Source organism: Thalia democratica, chromosome 3, assembly GCF_965202585.1.
Source record: "Thalia democratica chromosome 3, ktThaDemo2.hap1.1, whole genome shotgun sequence".
Classification (NCBI taxonomy): Eukaryota; Metazoa; Chordata; class Thaliacea; order Salpida; family Salpidae; genus Thalia; species Thalia democratica.
The window spans coordinates 45,332,068-45,356,538 of record NC_139167.1 but is presented as its reverse complement, the minus strand read 5'-3'; the positions used below and the strand labels follow the sequence as shown (position 1 = coordinate 45,356,538).

Here is a 24,471-nt window from a genome sequence, read left to right as displayed (position 1 = left end):
TATCAGTTATTGCAAGAATATATTTCAAGATTGTTGGAAAAAAAATTAAAGTGATTAAATTATTCTTAAAGATAATCCAATTTCAAAATAAATTGTTAAGCATTTAAATTTGTTTAGTTAGATAACTGTCATATAGATATTAAATATGCATAAAGCAAAGGAAAAGTGTTGATATTAATCAAAAAAGAAAAAAGAAAATCAAATATGTTATTAAAAAATTCGGAAATACTGAAATATTAGGCAAAATGAAAAATAAAATCTTTTTGATTTTAGGAGCACAAGTATAGATGATTAAAAAAAACATTTTTGTTCGACTTAAAAAAAATATTCTAAAAAAATGTGTGTACTTAATTTAATCTATTAAATTTTAATAAAATTGATGTCGTAAAAATTACAAAGTTTAAAATTCATTCGATTATCCTACGCAAATCAGTTGTTTGAGTTGTTTTTAAATAATGTTTTAAAAAAAAAAATACTTGAATCGTTATAAGAACTTTTTCAAAATAACTTAGAATTCTTAAGCACTCATATGTAAAGTTTTAGATCTAATAAATAAATATAAAGTACTTGAACGTTTGTATAAAAGTTTAAAAAATTCAAATTCATTTGATTCTCCTACGCAAATCAGTTGTTTGAGTTGTTTTTTTAATAATATATTTATATCAATAACTTATGAATCGTTACAAGAACTTTTTTGTAATAAATTAGAAATCTAAAGAACCCATATGTAAATTTTTAGATCTCAAAAATAAATATAAAGTAATAAAACAATACGAGCGTTAAGTTAGCTCGATTAGCATTTTTTGAAAATTTTTAAAAATGTTCAAACTTTAAATCCAAATATTTTCCTTATGTTTCAAGCTAACTCAGATTTTTTTCAATTCTAAGAACGCTGTTTGCTTTAATTCAGATAAAAAAATCCATTGGTTTGGGGTTTGAGTTTTTGACTTGGGAAAATTAGGTTTTTTTTTATTTTTTAATTTTTACTCTAACGAATAATTTAGCTAAAATATGTATATATTATTATTTAATATTCGTAGTTTGCTGTGCTCTCAAGGGTTAGTGTATTTTATCACAATTTTCTAATATTTTAATAGTATATAAAAAAAATAACGATTGTAAATTTAAAAAACTTTCAATTTTCAAACGGTCACTACAGCAAAAAAAATTTAAAACTTATTTTATTACACTTAATTATGACTATTTTAAATAGTTAACGTTTTTATTCTAACTTAACTGTTGTTATGAAGACATGATCCACGTATTTTTACTATAGTTGTCGTTATTTAAAATTTAATCCCTCATAAAAGAAGTATAAGGGATCTCATGTTTAAATAATGATAGTTTAGTAAAACTTACATATATAATAGTATTGAAATTCTGAATTTTATTCACCTTATTGTGTAAACATTTAAAATGTTTTACATTAGTTGTATTTATTTTAGTAATAAATAAGTTTATTTAAAATTTATTTATTATAGTATATATGTTACATAATAATTCATATTCGTAAAATAAGTATTTAAGAGACCATATTCTAAAATATAAACATCTTTAAAAAAATAAAAAATAGTTGTGTAGGTTTTATCAATATCTACAACCTTTTTTTTTGAATTTTATTAAGAAAAAAAAAATATAATTTTCAATAAATAATATAACTTTTTTAACTATATCTTAAAAATTACTTAAAGTTTTGCAAAAAAAAAAATGGAATTGTCCGAATTAGAGTAGTCGTTCACCCTATTTGTGCAAATGTTTGGACCTGGTATTAAAATTATAATGAATATTAAATTCAAAAACGTTAGTTGAAAGTTAGTTTGAAATGATCACAAAAAAAAAACAAAAAGTTTTGAATCCACCCCCCTTTATGTACTTTAAAAATCATTCTACTCAGTCTAAATTATTAGTTATCCAATTAAAGTAACAACCCTACTAAAGTAACTCTATTGAATTCTTACAACACTTTAGTAGCAGATTCTTCAGTAGTGCATTAACCAATAGTGTATGGGTCAACAACAAAAGACAATTCTATTTTCTCAGAGTTAATAATGGTAGGTATTTTATTTATTTTTTTGTGATTAATTTTTTAAAATTAATAATATACTTGCTGACCTTCAAAAAAGGTTTATCATTGTAGAGGGAAGAGTAATCAGGGTTCGTGCGCGTCAGGCTAAATCAGGCTAAGTCAGGCTAAATCAGTTTTTTTATTTAAAAATTTGGGAATCTCAGTTTTTCTCAGTTCAAATGCTTGGAAATTTTTGATTAAAAAAACTGAGAAATCTTTTTAAGACCAAATTAAGATGTGAATTTATTTCTAAATAAAAATTTTGTTATTAAAAACAAAATAAGTCAGTATTTGTAAAAATAAATAGCTTTAACCTTTTTTTGAATCTCTAAAAAAATTTTAAGAATCTTCATTATTTTGTTTTGAGTAGATTACATACGTCATAATTATGAAAATTCATAAAAAAACAGTTTAAACATTACAGTTTAGTTCAACAACTTAGCTGTTTGTTCGAATTTGTTTACATCAGCTATGTATTTCAGAGCTTAGTTGGTTGAACTGTTTATATTTATAATTTAAAGTCTTTATACCAAATACTTTTTAGATTAAAACTCTTAGCAGTTTATTCATATATTTTACTGTTTGTTTAAAGTTATTAGAGATATTCACAACACTAAAACTTAGCTTTAAGATATTAGTACTAAATTTTGTGGGAGTACAAATTTTAGGTACAATTCATTTTTCTCTACGAGAACAAAATATTAAAGGTTTTTTTTAACTTAAGTGTAAGCTTTTTAAATCTGATACGACATCAACAATCAGTGTATCTACTTAGAGTTTAGGATTTATAATTATGTATCAATTTTAAGTATTATTCAAAATACTATAATAAACATTTTTTACTTATTTTATTACTCGTGTAAGCGTTTAAAAAACACAACAATGCATGTCGTTTTATTATAAATCTTCTGGTTATAATGTTTATACTTAGTGCTTAATTAAATGGAACAATTGTGTTTAGTAATATATATTAAATTTTTACACCAGTAACAGATTAGATATAACACTTATTTTAAAACTTATCACTGAATTTGTTATCTTAAGGGCATAGGGGGTCAATCACCTTTTTCACAATTTAGTCTTATTTTATTGAGTTGTAACTAAGCTATGAGTTGCTTTTTGCAGACTTTTTAAGCTCAAAATATTTTTGAGATAAAGCTGGTTGAAGTCGAAGACTACAATAGTACTAATCAAAACCCCCAAATATCAAAAATGACTTCTAAAGGGGATTTTCTTTACTTTGAATAAATGTCAGGCTAAATTGGTCTCAGTCAGGCTAAATGAAAAAAAATTCGCGCACAAACCCTGGAATAAGTATGATGTTTTTCTACCAAAAAAAAATCAGTTGCTTAAAAATCTGGAAATGGACAATTTAATCAAAACTATTTGAAAATCCTTACATTTGATAAACTTAAAAAATAACTTGTTATTTTTAATAACTTGTTTCTTGTCCTAAAATAACTTGTTATTTTTAAGGGAAAACACTAAAAAACCTTAAATTTTGAGCTAATTTAGAATATGTGGAAAGACATTTTTGCAGAAAGGGTCAAATATGCGTGAAGATACATTTTTGCACAATGACACTATTTAACGGAGGTTTTCTTTTGCACAAAGAGTTATTTTTGCATGAAAGTGAAAAAAAAAAAAAACTAAAAAAAATACAGTAAATTAATAAAAAACAAAAGAAAAAAGATACGGACCAAGGGTAAGGGTTAAGGGTAACAGTGATAATAGAAAATAAAAGTAAAAAAAGAATTAGTAATTAAAAAAAAGAAAGCAAAAAATAAAAAAATAAATAAAATATAGTAATTGATAAAAAAAAAGAAAGAACAAATAGAAAGCTACTGACCAAAGGTAAGGGTTAGGGGTAACATTAATAGTAAAAATTATAAAATATTAAAAATAAAGAAAATTATTTTTTTTTTCAACATGTGGAAAAATGTCCCATTGTGCATATTTGACTCCTACCCTATTTTAACATGTAAAAACTAGAAGTTTTGATTAGATACAAAAAAAATGTTACAATGCCACCAAATTTTTGTAATTATCTAGCATTATGTCACACAATATCAAGCTGAAATTATATAGTTATCCTTATTATCATATTTACATTCAATGTATGTTTTTAGCCAAATATGTTGATAGATACTTCTAATTATTTTAAAATAGTTAAGCTAAAAATGTAGACAGAATTTCAGATACCAAATTTTTAAATATTAAATTAAAACAAAAAGTAATTATGTAGCATAATGTTGCACCAATGTTGAGCTGAAATTATAGCGTATTTGAAGTCTAATTAACCTTAATTTTAGGCTCAGGATGTTTCAGGAAGTACATAAATAGAATTAAACTTACATACCAGCTGTTTTGCCTAGTGGACAATGTATTGTTGCATTGAAAAAGACAATGCTGATGTCACTGATCAATACTAGCAAATGTTTGGTGGTTGCTTCATGTAAAAGCATGATAAACTGTTTGTAGATTGGCGACTATAATTTTTTTGGTTGTGACTGACTGATGAGTCCTAATAAGGACAAAACCAGTCTCAGTCTACCAAAGGCTTGTGGTTTGATAATTGAATTTCTATGATCAACCCTTATGTTTAACTGATAGAAAAAGAAGATGTTGGTTATAACTTATTATTACCAGGGTTAACTTTGCTTGATTAGTATTTTTTTGCAATTTCAAAAAAAAATTCCAACCTTTAGATCCAATTATTTTCCTAATCTTTAAAGCTAACTAAGATTTTTTCTAGAGAGCGCCCCCTTGCCTTTAATTGAAAAAAACCCAAAAAATAAATTAAAACCATCAAAAATTTAATTTTTGAGTGTGTCCCGTTAGAAAAAATGCCTTTTTGGAGTTTTACCTTAAATGGTTTAGACAAGTTTTTTTTTGTTTTTAATATTCTTACTTTGATGTTTTTCTTATTCCCAAATTTCTATATTTTAATATTATATACAAATACAACCAGTAATTTTTTTTTGTAATATTTCATGTTCAAATAATGATAATTTTAGTAAAACATGCATGGGTCATGTCTTACATAAAAACAGTTTAGATTAAAAAGAGGGTTAGCCATTTAAAATAGTCATCAGTCAGTACATTAAAAAAAATTGTTTTTTTGTTTCAGTGACTATTAGAAAATTAAAGGTTATTGAAATTTAGAAAAAATCCATTGGATTGGGGTTAGAATTTTTGAGTGGGGACCCTTGAGAACATAGCAAAGTGAGAATGTCTAAAAATTAAAAAAAAAAATTCTAGCTAAAACATCATTTAGAGTAAAAATACCAATTTTTTTTTTACTTTAAGGGGCCCACTTAAAAATTCCAACCCCAATCCAATGAATTTTTTCTAAATTTCTAAAACCTTCAATTTTCTTATGGTCACTGTAACAAAAAAAAAACTAATTTTTTGTTACAATCATATGAACTTTTTTAAATTAAAGGCAAAGAAGCATTCTCCAGCAAAAAATCTTAATTAGCTTTAAAGAAAAGGAAAATAATTGTATCTAAAGTTTGGGCATTATTTTTTAAATTGCAAAAATGCTAATCAAGCTAAGTTGCTTGTTTATTATTTTCTGAAGCAATGTTATATATTAGTTTTGTAAACATCTAATGTAGAATTGTATATAATGTGTATGTATAAATGCTTTTTTTTTATTATATAGAAGATAAATGTACATGAGGTATAAGTAGTTAGCACCAAAGGCAAAAATGTTTTTCAGGATAACTAAGTTTTTTGTCTTAGTTCACTCAACACAGTTTTTAGTCACTCAGAATAGTTTTAGACATACAGAGTGGCAACTCTGATTTAAATTCAGACAACTCAAGTTTCAACTATTCAAATTCTTAAAAAACTTATAATAAACTAAATTACAAAAAGGTAAAAAAAAAATTATAACCTTTTAATTTTAAATAATTATTTGCGTTTTTAGTTTGCGCCTCCTAAAAGGAATCTATTGTAGTCTCTGACTTTGACTGGCTATATCTTAAAAGTTATTTTGAATTTCAAAAACCTGTGATGAGCAGCTTTTAGCTTAGTTAAGGACAGGGGTTGGCAAACTGTGGCCCGTGGGCCAATTGTGGCCCTTGAAGGATAAATCTGAGGCCTGGAGCACGTTTGTTTTTTGAATGATATGCAGCCCGCAAAAGAAAATTCTGTGGCCCAGGAGCATGTAAATGTGGCCTGCTGAGCAAAAGTATATTCTAAGTTTAATTTTTTATGGTAAAATGCTATAGTTTGTTCAAATTTGATAACTCCCTGTATAACATTTTGAAACAATTTAAAGGCTTCACTCCTTTGGATCAAACAAATAAAAAAGTCAGATTAGCATTTATAATATTTAATTAATAATTAATTAAATACAGCTCTTATTTTTGTATAAGAGCTGTATTTATAATAACTTTCTTCTTACCATAACAAATTATGATCTGAAAAAAACAGTCTTAAAAGTACTTGGACTCAGTAAGTTATTTATATAACACCTATTAAGTAAATGAACAAAATGCAAATGTTTTCCCTTGTGTACAAAAGTAATGGACAGTAATTGACAAAAATGTCATTTCTTTGTATATATTTGTAAAGTTTATATATTTTGTTTAATGTGTAACTTATACCTAAGATATTTTATCACAGTATTTAAGGCCATAGGCGGGGGTAGAAGCCATTTTTTGACCAAAAATAACATATAGACTTATATTATAGTAAATTTTATAATCTTTCAGATGCTTTTTTTAGATTTTAAAAATATTAAGTAACTTTTTTTTTATGACCGGTTATATAAAGGGTTGTCTTTATAAAGGGTATATAAAGGGTAACTTTAAAGCCGTTTTTTTCAAGTTTTTAAAAACGGGCTTTAAAATCTATCTTCTCCTTCATTTTTCAAGCAATCTTCTTCAAATTTTCAGGAAATGTTCCTTACATTATAAGAAAAAAATGTTATTTGTGAATTTTAATAATTTTAAAAAATAAAAATTTTATGAAAAAAAAGAGTGATTTTTTATCAAAATTTTTTTTTTTTTCAAAAAAAAGGTATTTTTACTTGAAATTTTTTAAAGTCACAAATAACGTTTTTTTGTTATTGTATAAAGAATAGACTGTGAAAGTTTGAAGAAGATTGCTTAAAAAATGAAGGAGAAGATAGATTTTGAATTCATTAGTCTTTTTTTGCCGTTTTAATTTTTCCTTCCCCATAAGGAACCTGTTATGCGGCCTGACTTTGGCCGGTCATATCTCAAAAACTAATTTGAATTTTTAAAAACGGTAAAAAGCAACTTGAAGCTTAGTAAAAACTCTATAAAATAAGATCAACTTGTAAAAAACATGACCTACCCCCCTATGGCCTTAAGTGTACATAAAATCATTAAAAGTTATATAATAAAAAGAAATAAGGTTTATTTTATTTAGATTTTAACATATTTTGAATGTTGTTTAAGTTTTCTGTTTACTTTAAGTTAGTTCCTATGCACACCAATTTACAGAGAAGTTCATTTTTAAACCACTTTGAAAACATTATTTAAGTTAGATTTAGTTCAATTTAAGCACAATTTTCGATTATAATTGTTTTTACTTAAAATATCTAAAAGTGTACAAACACATATAAAACAATAAATATGACATAATTACATTAGTTTTTGTTCAGTATACATTTTTATTTTACAAACAAAACTTTTTGGCAACTTAAGTTAAGGGCATAGGGGGGGGGTAAACACCCTTTTTTGGTTTTTTATCTTATTTTATATAGTTTTTACTAAGCTACAAGATGCTTTTTACAGATTTAAAAAATTCAAAATAACTTTTGAGCAATAGCCGGTCAAAGTCGGAGCCGACAATAGGTTCCTTATGGGGGGCACAAACTAAAACGGCAAATAACTAGAAATCACTAAAAATCTATCTCCTCCTACGTTTTTCGAGATAACTACCTCAAATTTTCAGGAAGTGTTCCTTGCAGTATTTAGAAAATTCTGTCGGAAGGAATTTAAAAAAAATTATTTAAAAAAAAAATTATAATAAAAAAACAAAAAAAAAACTGTTTTTTTTATTAATTTTTTATATAATTTTTTTTTTTTTAATTTTTTTAAAAATTCCTTCCGACAGAATTTTCTAAATATATCAAGGAACACTTCCTAAAAATTTGAGGCAGTTATCTCAAAAAACGTAGGAGAAGATAGATTTTTAGTGAAATAGTCTATTTTTGCCGTTTTAGTTTGTGCCTCCCATAAGGAACCTATTGTCGGCTCCAACTTTGACCGGCTATATCTCAAAAATTATTTTGAATTTTTTAAATCTGTAAAAAGCATCTTGTAGCTTAGTAAAAACTATATAAAATAAGATAAAAAACCAAAAAAGGGTGTTTACCCCCCCTATGCCCTTAATTTCTTTCCTATGATAGATTATAATAAATTTGATGTGTCTGTTAATTATCAGTCAAAATAGTTTAAATTTAAGCAAATAAACAAAACATTGCCACACACTCAGACTAAGTCAGACTAATTTATAAACTTTTCAAATATCAGGCTAGTAAAAGCATTTTCAGTTTTTGACTTAAATTATTTTTTATTCTAAAATGTAAGGATAGTTTTTTAGTCACTCAGGCAGGATTTCATGCTTTGAAGAGTGGCAAAGTAAACTTATGATGTATGTTTTGCTCATTTTAGCTGGGCGCTTTAGGAGGCGTCTGTAATATAGCTATTAGGAAGCTTGAAATGGTGACGAAGTTACTAAATTAATAACCAACAATGACAATTATTCTTGGCACAAATCTATAATTATAATTATTTCACAGTTTTGGTTTTAATTGTGATATATGTTAAGTTTTAAGTCTTGCAGTTGCTATAATTGGAAATATTATTTTTTTATTATTTACATATAAATGTGAACAATCATAGTTGCCAAAAAAACTTGAAATTTGACAATTTAGGCTAAAAAAATCTGGAACTTGAGAATTTTCGAAAACACCTTGAGTTTTAAACAAATTTTACATGTAAAGTAATGAAACTTTGACTTTACACAAAAGATTTCTCAACAATTTAATTTTTTGAAAAACACATTTAAAATCACCTAATAGTATCTTTTTAATGTTGCTATACTATTTTAGACAGTTTTTTTTACTTTAACCTTAATTTCATACTAAAATTAGACTAAAAAACTTGCACTTTACAAAAGATTAAAAAAATTCAGAAAACCTGGAAAAGATTTCTTAAAAACCTTTGGCAACCCCGAAACTGTTTACATTCCTTCTAAGAGTTAAAATTACCACAAATATTTTTTGTTTGACATATGTTATGTATATACAACATAAGAAAACTTTATTTTTACAAAATATGTAATAATGGTAGTTTTAAGTATAATGACCAACTATTTCAATTTTTTATCTTTAAAACCCCTTGTAGGTAATCAGATTCATATGATTTCGCAGTATAATGTTCTTAACCTTCTTAATAAATATATGTAAAATTTGTACAGAAATTACCATAGTAATTATTTCAATCACAGTAATTAACTAAAATGTAATTTTTTACAACTTAGGTATTTTGTTTGACATGTAGTTTATACCTAAGTTTCTCTTATAAATGTTTCATCACTACATATTTGAGTGAACACAAAAACATTTTAATTAACACAATAATAAGAAATAGTGTTTATTTCATTTTGGTTTTGACACATTTTGATTTTTTTAGAAGTTTTCTGTGTGTTTTAAATTCATTTCTACGCACACCATTGTACAGAGATGCTTGTTTTTAAACCACAATTTTAAATAATACTTGAGTTAGTAAAAACACCTCAAATAAATATTCTCAGATGAGCAGCATTTGTTGTTGCTTTCATCTTAATAGATCGATTAAAGTCTCAACTTGATTTATTTGACTTTAAAATATCAAAAATTTCCTTAAAGCAATTAACAAAATACTTTTACTACCACCAACACAAGCTCTTTAAAAAAGTTTTCAAATCTAAACGGTGTCTCCTTTTAAGTATTTACTTTTGCTACTTTATAACTTACCTTAACAAATTTTTCTGTTTAGTATGTAGTTACTGAAGATATTCATGTGCTTTCTTAAAACTGACTTGAGCGATTTGTTTTTTTCTTTTTTCGCAACAACTCCTAATTAACGTTTTGTGAATCTTATAAATTGTCTTATATTTTTAATCTACTCTTTTTTGTAAGCAATATTTTCATTGCAGATAAAGAAATAAATAATTGCTACAATTATTAATAAAAAATAAGTTTTTCTACTTCATTTATGGCTTAACAAATTTTTATACTTTCGTCAACAATATTTAAGAAACTTAACTGTCCATTCAAGCTGACTTACAATAATATTTTTTTTGCTGTATATATTTATTTCACTGTCAAAAACTTCGTTATTTTGTGAGTTTTATTTAAAATAGGGTTGCTAAACAAACAAACTATTTGAAAAACTCACACTTGGTTAAACCTATTCAAGACATTTAAAAAAACTTAGATGTAAGTGTGAAATTTTTATTTCAAACACTTTGAATAAATCTTTGAATTCTCAGAATAGTTTTTATGACTGTAGTGAAGTTGATTAACTATAATTTTTTACTTGTTGTTTTGAATATTTTGTACTTTTGTATGATGATACTTTATTTAAGTATAAAAGCTTTTGTTTATTCAAAGCTACTTTTTGGCTTTTTCAACTTATAATAAACTCAGGCTGGTTTTAAGTAATTCAGACGTTTTGCTTTTAAAGGGGTAACCATGTAAAAAACTAATTAATTTTTAACAAGGCATTTTACTAAAGTATTTAAGCATTAATTTTGTTAAATTTTTTTAATATTTTTTACATAACATATAGATATTAAATCTATTAAGTTAAGTAGTTACTGAATTTTTTAAAAGGTGCAAATTATTTAAAACCCAAAAACTATTTTTAACAGTTTAAATTTGTTTAAATATGAAAAAGTGGTTAACATTATAAACAATATATAAAAGTGACTTATAGATGGTTTTCAAGCTTGGTTTTTATAGAGAGTTTGGTTGTAAGTAAAATAAAAAACATATTAAGTTAATCTTATTAACTTTTAAAGATAGTACATAGTTTGTTATGTCTTGAGTATATTAGTCTATGAAAATTTTACTCCATTAAATGTGTATAATTTTAATAGGTATTCTATGTGTAGCTAAAAGTCATTAAAAACAATAAACTGAATAAAAACAAATGGTTTTTATAGTGTCACTAAAACTAAAACTGCGGCCGCGAAGATTTTGGAAACTTGAATATCGGCCCGCGAGCACCAACTGCCTGCTTACCCCTGGTGTAGATTATTGTTCATAAATAGAAAACTTGAAAAAGTTTTGAACTGTTTTTTTTATTATGTCTGCCTATTTTAGTACTTTAAGGAAGTATAATGTATGTTTTAAAATTTGGATTATATTAATTTTTTTTGTATAAAATATATTTCACTTAAAATTATTTTATTTTTACAGAATGAGCTTGAAAAAGAGGTCAAGTTTTTGCAAGAAGAATTGAATGATAAAAAGGTTATAATAAAAAATTTGAAAGAAAAAAACTCTATTTTATTTATTAATTGCAGCAAAATAGAAGATGAAAACAAAAGTTTAAAAAATGAAATTTTTTTATTACAAGAACATAAGCAAGATCTAATTTTAGAGGTTTTAAAATAGTTTTAAATGTTTTAATCCGTGTTAAATAAAACAAGCTATACTAAAACATTAGTATATTTAAATTACTACTTAATACATAATAGTCTACTTTTTTGTACTCTTTTTTTTATACAAAAACTAACATTAGCCCTTGTAGAAAGCTATAATTATATATTAACTACTTTTTACGGATTGAAAAATAATATTTATTAACTTTTGAGATATAGCAGGGGTAGGGAGTACTTTGGTGATGTTTGCTGGACTTATTAGGAAATATGATTCTGATTTGTTTTGAATTCATTAAGAAGAATTAAAAATAAAATTGCAAAAAATAAAATTGCTGCCCAAAAAACTTATTTAAACCCACAAAAATCAAATATTTTTGATTTTTTGACTCGAATTGTAATAAAGTCACTTAATCATATCCTAGACTTATAATTTATATTTTAAATGAAATCTTATAATTATAGGCATACATTTAAAGACATTTCCACTGCTATTGATATAATATGATGTCATAATTACATAAAATAAGCAAATTTTGTCTGTAAAATCTTACTTTTTTCTAATAAAAAAGCAAATTCTTCTGCTGTTTTTACTATTAGTTTTTTTGATTTAAATGTAAAATGTGTGGAGCCAGTTAGCCAGAAAGATATTACTAATATGATTTCAATTGCATGTTAATGTAGATATAAAATATATTGCAAATCACTTTCAGCTATTAGATACTATGGTTATTGAGAGTACCTGACTAAGAGTAAAAGAATTAGACCTATACATCTTAACAACTGCATGTAAATTTATTAAAGTTAGTGTAATTTTATTATTTAAATGTATATAGATTTATTTTATTTATCAAGGCATAATTATTATTTTGTACTAAGCTTTTTCTAAGTTAGTTTTAAGAATGTTATTGTTTTTACTTTACTATTAGTTTAAGTTTTTAATGTATTTTACATTTTAATTGATTAAGGGCATAGAGGGGGGTCCACCTTCATTTTTACTAGTTGATTTTATTTTATAGAGTTTTATCTGAGCTATCAGAAAATTTTAACGGCTTGAATAAATTCAAAGTATTTTTTGAGATATTAGCGGTAAAAGTTGGCAACTTCAATAGGTTTCTTATGGAAGGCGCAAACTAAAAATGCAAAAAAAGACCATTTCACTAAAAATCTATCTCTTCCTTCATTTTTTAAGCAATCTTCTTTAAATTTTTACAGAAAGTGTATTATTAAACTTTAAAAAGATTGAATGCAGGAATGAAAAAAAAGTTTTTATTAAAAAAACCACCTATTTTATTTTTTTTATCTAAAATTTTTATTTTTAAATATTGTTAAAGTTCAACATTCAAAGTCTATTAAACTATAAAAGGAGCGTTTCCTGAAAGTTTGAGGTCTTTAGCTCAAAAAATGAAGAAGAAGATAGGTTTTTAGTGATTTTTCAAATTTCCGAGAAAATTGATCCCAAAAAATTTGCGGTCCATACGTTTGCATTGGAAACTTCTTATAAAAATTACAATATCTCAAAAGTTAGATAAGATTTTTTAATTCTCTAAAAATTGGCTTGTAGTTTGTACTTTAAGCTTTTGTATAATATCCAATGTTATTTTTAATAAAAAAAAATGTCGGACCCTTCCTATGCCCTTAAAACTTAGTTTGTTAGTTTGTTTAAAATCTTTAAAAAAGCTTTGTATCAAATCCTTTTTAGTTTTAAACTTATAGCATTTTATTATTGTATTTACTTTATATAAATGCTATTTACAAGACTTAGCACCCAGCAAGGTATTAACTTGTATCTTTATTATATATAAAAGCTTACATCTTGCTAAATACTATATTATAGGTATTGAGTTGATATTAACTATTATTTAATTTGTTGTTAATTGAAAAAAATATTATATTTAAGCATATTCATAGTAGAAAAATATTTTAAGAAATCTGAGTTGATAGTTGGTGCACGACTATTCAAATTCGACAATTTAAATTCTTTGAAAAAATCGAAACAGCCAAAAATAAAAAAGTAATGTATATTTGTCAAATAGAAAAAAATAAATATGTAGGTCATATTAATATCTACAAGCCAATTTTTCCTTTTGCAAACCATTAAATATTGTTTGAGATATGGTTTAAATAAATTAAAAAACATAGTTGTTTTTAGTAATTTTAAATATTTTGCAAAATTTTTAGATTATGCAAAAAAGAAAAAAGTGGCTGGTATATATTAATAAGATCTACATATTTATTTTTTTATTTTTTTCAAATTTATATTAATTATTAAGACATAATCTTTTAAACATTTTTCTAATAATTTGAATTGTCGGAATTTGAGTTATCCAACTTTGAATTGTCATGTAACTGCAGATAGTAGATGTGATTTACTTTATGTTTAAATATTAATGTATTGTTTCTTGAGACACCCTTTATTTTTGATTTCTTTAGGAATTGCTTCACGTACTCTTTATTAAAGTGATCATTAACTACTACTCAAGTTTTTAATAGTCCTTCACCAAATGCTTTGGTCCAATGCAGGGAAGTAGCTAGCTCAAAAAACATACAAATCTGCAAAAATTAAAACAGCTGAAATGACGTGTGATAACTTTCTAGCAGGAACAGAGCAATTTAAACTACCTCTAATGTTATTGACATGGTTGCCACACACTCAGGGAAACTCAAGGAATTTTTAAGTTATAGAAAATCTCAGGGAAACTCAGGGGATTTTGATTCTTTTTTTTAATTTGGGGAAGCTAAAGATTTTTTAAAAACCTCAGCAAAAGTTTTTCTAGACCTAGAATGAGATTTAGTTAATCCAGTTTCAATATTTTGTTCTAAAATGTTAGTTTTACTTATTTTTAAGGGCATAGGGGGGTTTGACTTTTTTTTTTTTTCGACTAAAAATAACATTGGACCTTATATGAAAGCTTGAAGTACAAACTACGAGCCAGTTTTTATAGAATTAAAAAATCTCATTTAAATTTAAATTTTTTGATTGAAAAATCACTAAAAATCTATCTTCTCCTTCATTTTTTGAGCTATAGACCACAAATTTTCAGGAAACATTCTTTTTATAGTTCAAAAAACTTTAAATGTTGGAACTTGAAATATTAAAAAATAAAAATTTTAGATAAAAAAAAAGGTAACTTTCTTTTAGTAAGAATATTATTTTTCAAAAAAAAAATCCCGCGTTCTATAAAACAAGATAGTTTTGTAAAAATCAAGGTGGACATCCCTATGCCCTCCTGTGCTTATTTAGATTTTTTTTAGCCTAGGGGCTAGTTCTTCAATATACTTTGAATTAACATTGTATTTTTTGAATATATAATGAAATTTTTAAGGATTTGAAAAATATTCAAGGAAGTTTAAGCTTACTCAGGAAAGTTTCTGTTCACTCAGGGAATATTTTTTGACTCAAAGAGTGGCAACCAGTGGCGTCGCGTGGTTTATTTTTAGGGGGTGCTGCAGATTGACATTGTCAAATTAAAAAATCCCCTAGTTTGAAACATTTATATTAGAATTACAAAGGTAATATGAAAAAATAACAACTTAAAAATAAAAGTTGAACATATTTGTTTAATTAATTAACATATGAAACATAAAAAAATTAATATAAATAAAACCTATTTTATACCTTTGTATATCATCACCCTTTCCTAACAACTATGGCTACTTTTATTTTTATTTATGTACATGTAAGTTTCTGTATTTGCACAATAATAAATTAACTAACTTAATTTTATGACTTGTCTAACTAATAATAAAAAACAAAAAAAAAAAAAACATGCAAGTAACTTCAAAAAAACGAGGTTGCCCCTGCTCGAGTCGCTCCTGCTCAAGTTTTTCCTGCTCAAGTTTTACCTGCTCGAGTTTCCCCTGCTCAAGTTTTTGCTGCTCGAGTTTCCCCTGCTCAAGTTTTTGCTGCTCAAGTTTTTACCCTGCTTGAGGTTTTCCTGTTCAAGTTGCTCCTGCTCAATTTTTTCCTGTTTGAGTTGTTCCTGCTCGTGTTGCTCCTGCTCGAGTTGCTCCTGTTTGAGTTTTCCCTGTTCGAGTTTTCCCTGTTCGAGTTGTTCATGCTTGAGTTGCTCCTGTTCGAGTTGCTCCTGTTCGAGTTGCTCCTGCTCGATTTGTTCCTGCTTGAGTTTTCCCTTCTTAAATTGCTCCTGCTCAAGTTTTCCCTGTCCGAGTTTCCTTTGCTTGAGTTCAACTTGTCTAATTGTTCTTGCGTTGTAGTAAATTTCAAACAACAATCATGATTTAATTTACATGGTGCTGAAAATTCATGCAGCTCCAGAATTCAACTTTTCAACATTTTTTGTATTGAAAAGTTGTAAACATTTAAGATGCAGCTGACACAGATTGAGGAACATTTTGAACATCTAATAAAAAAATTAAAAAAAATAACTTAGCAGGGAACTAACGAAGTTCATACACACATTTGGCTGCATTTTTTGTACAACTTCATGATAACATAACTTTCTTATTTTTCAAGCTAATATAAAAAGTTTTATATCATTTTAAATCTTAACTCCTTGAATTTGAAATAAAGTTACTTAGACGTAGTTTGGGGTTGCACAGCAGATGCAGGGACTCATTTAAAGCAGCGTGTTTAAAGGCTTAAACTCAAAAATAAAAATTAGCATAGTTTTTCATTTTTTAGGTAGAGCTACAGCTCCAGCGTTCCACCCCACGCGACACCCCTGGTGGCAACTCTGTATTGAATTTAAATGAAAGTATACAGTTAAGTTAATATTTAAAAAATGATTGGAATGTTGAAGTATGAGTGATAACTGTATACAAGGCAATTTATGTTGATCCACACCCCTACGATTCTTTATGTGTTGCCACTAGTGTAAACCAATAAAACTTTCATTGAAAATAAGTATAACAAAATCACAATCAAACTCAAAATAGTTATACTGAACAACTTTCAAAACATAAACTAATAGTAAAGTGAAAACAATAACATTCTAAAACTAACTCAGAAAAAACTTAATATGAATAAGCAACTACTAACGTTTTGTTAAATCAAATAATTATCACACTTGAACAATAAAATTACACTTAATTTGATAAATTTACATGCAGTTTTTATGATATATAGGTCTAGTTCTTTTACTCTTAGTCAGGTACTCTCAATAATCATAATATCTTATAATTGAAAGTGATTTAAAATGTATTTTATATCTATACCAACATGCAATTGAAATGACATTACATTAGTAATATCTTTGTGGCTAACTGGCTCCACACATTTTACACTCAAAATCAAAGCAACTAAAAGTAAAAAAAGCAGAAGAATTTGCTTTTTGTATTAGAAAAAATGTAAAATTTTAGAGATATGGTTTGCATATTTTGTGTAACTATGATGCCATAGATAGTATATCAAAAGCAGTTGAAATGTCTTAAATGTACGCCTATAATAATAAGCTTTCATTTAAGATATAAATTATAAGTTTAGGACAGTGCTTCTGAACCTTTTTCTAGTGGTGGAACCCTTTTCCAAAGTTCAATTTTTCCGCGGAACCCCTAATTTAATTTTACATAAATGTTTAATATAATATTTCCTGCAAAAAACAAAAGAATTTTAGTGAAAAACTAATTTTTTAGCAAAACTATATCATTGTTAGAAATAATACCAATTGTAATAGTATTAAGTCGAGTCAAACTCAAAGTGCGCCAGAGGCAATAGGTATTTTATGATTCTATAATAAATAAACGAAAACAAACATGGTTAATCGCAACGTCATAAAAATCTTTCCTTGCATAATAAAAACAAAATGAGAGCTACAAACAATAACGAAATGAACCTAATCGAATTCACAGATTACTGTAATAAACGGGTAAGATGCCTAACGAAAATTAAAAAAACCAAACATAACATAGTAAAAAATTACAAACAAATAGTCCTGTATGATCAATTATAACTTAGTATGCACAAAAAACAATACAAAATAAATTCTCATATAAAAACTTATGCATAGACTATAAAAGATTACACGTTTACAAAAATTATATATAACAACTTTAATCTGTAGGGGGGAGGCGTAGGGAAGAAAAATTATTCTTAGTGATACTAATATTTTAAAATGAATTTTTAATCGATAATCACTGTATTTTACTTGTGTTTATATTATTTAAATCTATTTTTTTTAGTTTTAATCGAAAATGTTCCACCCTCCCACACCAAACCACTTCCTGCATTAACCTATTCTACATATTTATTGTTCTGCAGAAAAAAGAATTTTGCCACTGACCTTTATTAAAATTATATTTACATTTTATTTTTTTATCATTTCCTCTCAAATTATAATTGGTCTGAGAAAAAACACAAAACTGATCAAAAAATTCTTTATATTTAACATTAACAATTTTAAAAAGTATTATCAAGTCAAACTGCCATCTTCTATACTATAGAGACTCCAATCTGAGCTTTACCAATCTATCTTTGTATGAGGTATTTGAAATGTTGCATCTATTACAAACAAAGCGGGTAAAATTTCTCTGCACAGACTCAATCCTAATAATGTATTTTTTTTAAATAGGGGGACTATATTGGGGTATTGTTTTCGAGTCTAGGGCGAACGTAGATTTTAAATAATTTTGTAAGAATTCTAGCAGAGCTAGTCTTAAAACTTTTAAGTATTTGATATGATGAATTTTAAGCAATTTTATATAAATAATTTGCATGTTCATTCTATTTTAGATTTTCAGATATATGTATTCCTAAGTCTTTAAAATATTTTACTGCTGGTATTTTAGTTTTATTAATAAACAGGTTAATAGGGAAGGGTTTATTTTTATTGATGGTTAGAACTTGGCGTTTTTTGGATTTAAATCAAGTTTTATTGTTTAAGCCATTCATGAATATTATCGAATGTTATTTGTTAAGAAGTTTCTGACTTGCTAAATACTTGCAAATAGACTTATTTCGCTTTGAATGTGAGTATTAGGGTTGCCACTTTACCTGGAAACCTTGAAAAACCTGGAATTTGACCATTTAGTCAAAAATAACCTGGAAAAACTTGGAATTTGAGAAATAAAAAAAAAACTGGAAAAACCTGGAATTTTGAACAAAAAACCTGGAATTTTCAACAATTTTAACATTTTCAATAGTAAAATTTCGATTTCACACAAAAAATCAATCATATAGATAAAAAAAATTGTCAGCATCAAAATTTTTTTAATTTATAAACATATTTAAAGTAACTTAACAGTATCTTTTCAATGTTTTTTTTTACAATTTAACACTGTTATTACATTAAACTTAACTTAAAGCTAAAAATAGACATAAAATGTGTACTTTTAAAAATCTGGAAGAAATTTGGAAAACCTAGAAAATTTTTTTTTTAAATGAGTGGCAACCCTGGAGTATTAAAAGTAGTATCATTGATGTAAATTAAAAAAAAGAAGAGGACACATGACTCCACCTTGTGGTACTCCACTGTGAATTTTCAGAGGAACTGATAATGTGTTGTTAATAAGTACACTTTATGTCCTATTATTTAAAAATTCGCTTAACCAATTCACTAAGTTATCATCAAAACCATATTGGGTCATAATTTTTAATAATCTAATGTGTGACACAGAGTCAAAAGCTTTTTTGATGTCAGTATAGACCACTGTGACTGATTCATTGTTTAAGTAAGTTATTAACCAAGTATGTAATCATGTCAATGGTTGAAATCCTAATGATCGGTGGGGAACAAAGCCAAATTGTTTTGGTGTTAATAAATTAAAGTCGAAGGGGTGATTAAATGTTTTTTGGGAAATAATGTGTTCAAAAATTCGGGAAACCGTACTGGTTAAGGATATTGGCCTATAATTTAATAGGTCGTGTTTGATACCTTTTTTGTATACTGGAATTACATAAGATGTTTTTCATTGTTTAGGTATTTCTAACAATGCTAGGGAGCAATTAAAAATTAATAATAAAGGAAAAACTAATGATGGAATAGCTTGATTAATAAAATAAGGTGGAGTTTTCTCTGGCGTTCTAATGATTTTATCTTTAAGGTGCTTTGTCGATGTGTTAATGTCTTCATAACTTATAATAAAACTTTTCATTTTACTGCATTTTGTTTTAGGTTGCTTAAAACTTTGAAGATTTTGATCTTGTTTAAACACATTTTTTTTGAAAATTTTTATTGAAAAGTTTGGCTCTTTCAAAATCTGAAATTACTGTTTTGTTTTTATGGTGATCAAATGAAGTATTTAATTTAGATTCGACTTAGCTATAAAACTTTTTAAAATTTGGGTTAGTGCAGAAGTATTTTTCATATTCTAAATAGTATTTTTTAACAGCTAATTCATATTCTTTTGATTTGATTTTATAGTCTTTTGAGAATGATTTATTTTTCTTACTTTTTTTGTAAAGAATAAGTTTTTCTTTTAATAATTTTTTAATGTTAGATGGATATTTTTGCATTTGTTATTTTTATTATAAGGTGGACTAAAGAGTTTAATTGAAGTTTGAATTAAGTCGATAAATTAGTCATAAAAATGTTGGAGATTTTTTGATTTATTAAATAATGAAGTCCAATCAATGTTTGAAAACTATTTGTTAATATTTTTAAAATCAGCCTTTTTAAAATTATATGAAATTACTTTAGATTTAGGTATTTTTTGACTTTCAGTTTTAATGTTAAATGAGATCAAGTTGTGGTCACACGTGGTTGTTAATGGGAAACTAGTTAATAGAGATGTTATTTTATCTAAACCAAAATGGTTGCAAATTAATAGATCGAGTATGTTTCCATTTTTATGAGTTTGTTTGGCAGATTGAAATCCCCAAGAACAAAAAAAGAATAGCTATTTGGCAAAAGCAACTTAATCAGTTTAATTACATTTTTAACAGTTCAGGCGCATTTTGCAGCCAGTTGAGGAAGGTAGATACACAAAAATCTTAGTTTAGTCTTTTTAAAAATCACATCTATACATAAATATTCAAAACCAAGGATATTAATCAAGTTTAAGTCTTTTTTAACACTAAAAACTTTAAAGGAATCTTTGTAAAGAACTGCAACACCTCCACCCCTACTTATCCTATCGTTTTGGACAATATTATAATTACGAAGACAAATAACGGCATCGTTGACTTTAGGAATCAACCATGTTTCACTTGAAAAAATAAGTCAATATTTTCATATATAAATAATTTTCTAAAATATCAACTTTATTTAAAACATATCGTATATTAGTATAAAAAATCTTTAAATTACTGATTAATCTTATCAAAACTAGCAGATAGGTTAAGTTTTTTATAGAAGTTTAAAACGTCTGACTTACAGTCTGTCCTGTTAATCCCAGAGTTTCTAGGTGTCATATCGAAAAAGATGATTTTTAGCTTCCACTATCTTATTGTTCTTTATCACGTATTTTATGTTGAGATTATTTTGTTCTACCATAGCTTGTTTTCTTTTTAATTCTTCTCGTAGCTTCTTAAACATTTTCAGTTGTTCATTGGTTCGATTCGGATTTATGTATATTTTAACTTCAAATTCATGTGTCACATACTTGAGATTTCTCAGCTTAATCAGTCTTTCTTTAGCTTTTGTGTCACTGAGTTTTACGATTATAGGTCTGACTTTTCCAACTTCAAATTTACCTATACGGTATAAGGATTTTAGTTCATGTTTTTCGATTTTATTTTCACCTAATACTTCTTGTAGGACTTTGAAATCTTTCTTACAGCTATCAAATTGACCCTGTAAAGGAACACCTTTATTTTCAGGAATATTAAATATTTCAATCTTTTTTTGTTCGTTATCAGCATCTATTTTATCTTTAACAACATCAAGTTTACTGCTTATGTCGGTAACTTCAACTGGCTTGTTTTTGACAATATCAGCATAAGTTGCTTCAAAACTGTTAAATTTAGTATTGATTTTGGAAAAAGTCTTTTGGTTTCATTGTTTCCATTGCATCAACATATGTAGAAAACTTTGATTCAGAATTTTCAAATTTAGAAGAAAACTCTGTTTTAAATTCCAAAAAACTTCTTTGTAACTCTGTGATTTTTTCTTCTAAGGAAGTAACTCTGTTACTAAACATCACATATTTGTTATCATTCTGAATTTCAACATTACTCTTTTCAATGCTCTTACTTTTCTTATTATACTCAGTTTTTAATCTACAAATATCAGCCTGGAGTGAATTGAATTCATTGTCTTTTTTACATCCAAATGCAATCAATTTTTCTTTCAACAGTTTTCCTATTTTAGAACTTTCAATCAAGGCTTTGATCTCAGCTTCCATAGACATTTTCTTTATTTTTTACAATAACCATATTGAATATATGTGATAAATATAAAAGAGAAATTAGACTTTGACTGATGCAGACATTTTCGCCCTTGTAGTTTTTGCCTTCCAGTAAAACTTGTTAAACTCCCTGACTTTAATCCCTTAAATCTCTCAAAGTACTTTAAATTTTGTTAAGTGCTTAAAAGTGTCATATAGCTTAATAGAATTATATAAAATCAGATCAACTTGTAAAAGCAAGGTGGTGTACATTTAAACTTAGTTCAAAAGTCTACTGAATGATTAGTCCTAATAAGAACGAAACCACTCTAGTCTACCGCAGGCTTGTGGTCCGATGATTGGATTGGTATGATTAAACCTTATTTTAAAATTTAGTTTGTCTCACGGCATAGGAAAGTCCAGGCTTAGACTCTGTAGACTTTCACCAATGTTTTTGTTGATTGTTACAAGGAATGAAGAAGTTATTTTTGGTAATTTTTTTAAATAAAAATATATAAAGCTTTCGAATTTTTTTTTTACATGATTTTTGGTAATTTGTTTTATTTTACTTTAAAGTATTAAGACTTAAAATGAAAAAAGCCTACCCTTATTTAACTTTAAAATTATAAAATTTTGCATTGCAACAGTTATCCGGTTACAATGAAATGAATCTAGAATTGAAATCAAGCTTAGAAAACGTTTGTATAAATAAAGATAGTTCAAAAACTTTTATTGATGATCAATTGCAAAAACTGACAAATGAATATAATTTTAATGTTAGACAGTTACAGCAAAGCAACAAATTACTTCAGAATAGGTAATTATTTCATAAAAAACTATATACTTTTAATGTTTAATAAACACTTCTCAACTTGATTTTTTATTGAGGAGAATACACAAGTTTAATCAATCAGTAATTTATTACGCTCTTAATGATTTTTTAAAAGTTTTATACTGACAATATTGATAGGAGAAGACATTGTATTTTAACATACATTTGATTGATTAGATTTGTACATAAAAGTTCACTTAAATTTAGTCTTAACGTATTTTAAGTATTTCACGGTAAAAGCTAAAACTGTATCCCGCAAGCATGTGCAGAAAGATAGCAAAGTAAGAAAAATGAGGAAAAACAACAAAAGTCAGGCAAAAATGGTGGTTTTCAAAAGAAAGTCAGGAAGTTTGATATAAACATTCTCTCAATTAGATAGCTTATCATTACTGAAAACTGAGTTTTGCTAATGTTATTTTTTAGAAAAATTTGCTTTTGCCATTCATCTGTTTTCAGGGTCTAATTGAATTTTTGCATTAAATTAAAATCTTTCAAGTCTTTGGTTATGTATTTTGGAATCAGTTTTTATTAAGAACTTGATTTAGAAAAGTAAGGAAATTTTTTCAGCTTGATCTGTGGCAACCCTGCATAAGAGAAATAAAAATTTCAGTAAAATAATTTTTTTGCTTTTTAGTTTGCGCCTCCTATAATAAACCTATTGTACTCTCCCACTTTAACTGGCTAAATCTCAAAAAATTGTTTTAGAATTAAAAATATCTATATAGCAACTTGTAGCTTAGGAAACTTCAAAATAAGATCAAGCTTTAAAAAACGTGATTTACCCTCCATATGTTCTTTAACTTAATTTGCTTAGCAAGAAAAGTCCAAATTCTCAGATTTCATCATTATTTTTCCCCAGGTGTACATCAAGTAGAACTTCTTCTGTGTTGGTTTTAATCTATAGTTCTTTGTTATGACTAAGTACAATTTTACAAGAAAAGAAAATGTTTTATAGTTTCATACTGCTGGTTTTGTTGCTTAGTAATCCACATTAAAATATATTTTGTGGAATAAGGGTAAGATTTTTAATAACATCATTAAAACCCATTATTCGCCAAGAGTTCTTGAATAAAAATTTTCCTCAAAACTGGCCCCTTTTGAGATTTTTAGTAGAAAAATTATCAAAATTAGTCTAGCATGTATGCAATTTTTTGAGTCTGAAATTTCCAAGTTAAACCAAAAAATACCTGGAGAAAATTAAGAATAAGCTAATTATGTACTTGCAGAAAAAATTGCCCAGTTTAGTTTAATTAGCTTTGTACATACTGTTTTGTAGAGTTTGTTATTAATGAACATTGTCTAGTGCAGGGTTACCAAAGCGGGCGGTACCGCCCCCCTGGGGGCAGTTTTAGTAAGTCTGGGGCAATAACTAGTAAAGGGGCAAATTGTGGGGGGCGATTTTAAAATTATGGGCAGTCGTAAAGTTTTTACTTTTTAGCTTGCTACTTTACTAATTATAGCTTGCTATTGAATATTTGACCCCGAGGTAAAACTTTAACAAAAAAAGTCCATTTTGTTTACTTAAAATATAGAAAAAAAAGTGCTTAGGACTACTATTTTCAAGTAAATTACATATTTTTGTTCATATCTTTTCTCATTTAACATCTACATAGGTCATAGATGAATATTTCACCATTTTATGACCTGACATCTATTCTATTTGGGATCATAAATTGTTCGTAAAAATCTATGTTATCTATTATAATCTATCACCTTA

At 26.3% G+C, this 24,471-nt stretch overlaps 1 protein-coding gene across 5 annotated transcripts in view; it reads left to right on the top strand.

Moving 5' to 3' along the window:
• The first annotated feature begins 1,861 nt into the window (after positions 1–1,861).
• LOC145831589 (uncharacterized) overlaps positions 1,862–24,471 on the top strand; it is a 61,086-nt gene continuing 38,476 nt past the window's right edge. For 3 of the 5 annotated variants that reach the window (XM_082938892.1, XM_082938891.1, XM_082938894.1), the window contains exons 1-3: positions 1,862–2,051; positions 11,517–11,702; positions 22,570–22,739. In XM_082938892.1, coding sequence (XP_082795018.1) covers positions 2,049–2,051; positions 11,517–11,702; positions 22,570–22,739 — 359 coding nt within the window. In that variant the 5' untranslated portion in view covers positions 1,862–2,048. The remainder of the gene's footprint in view (positions 2,052–11,516; positions 11,703–22,569; positions 22,740–24,471) is intronic. The other 2 variants (XM_082938893.1, XM_082938895.1) reach the window with 2 other exon arrangements.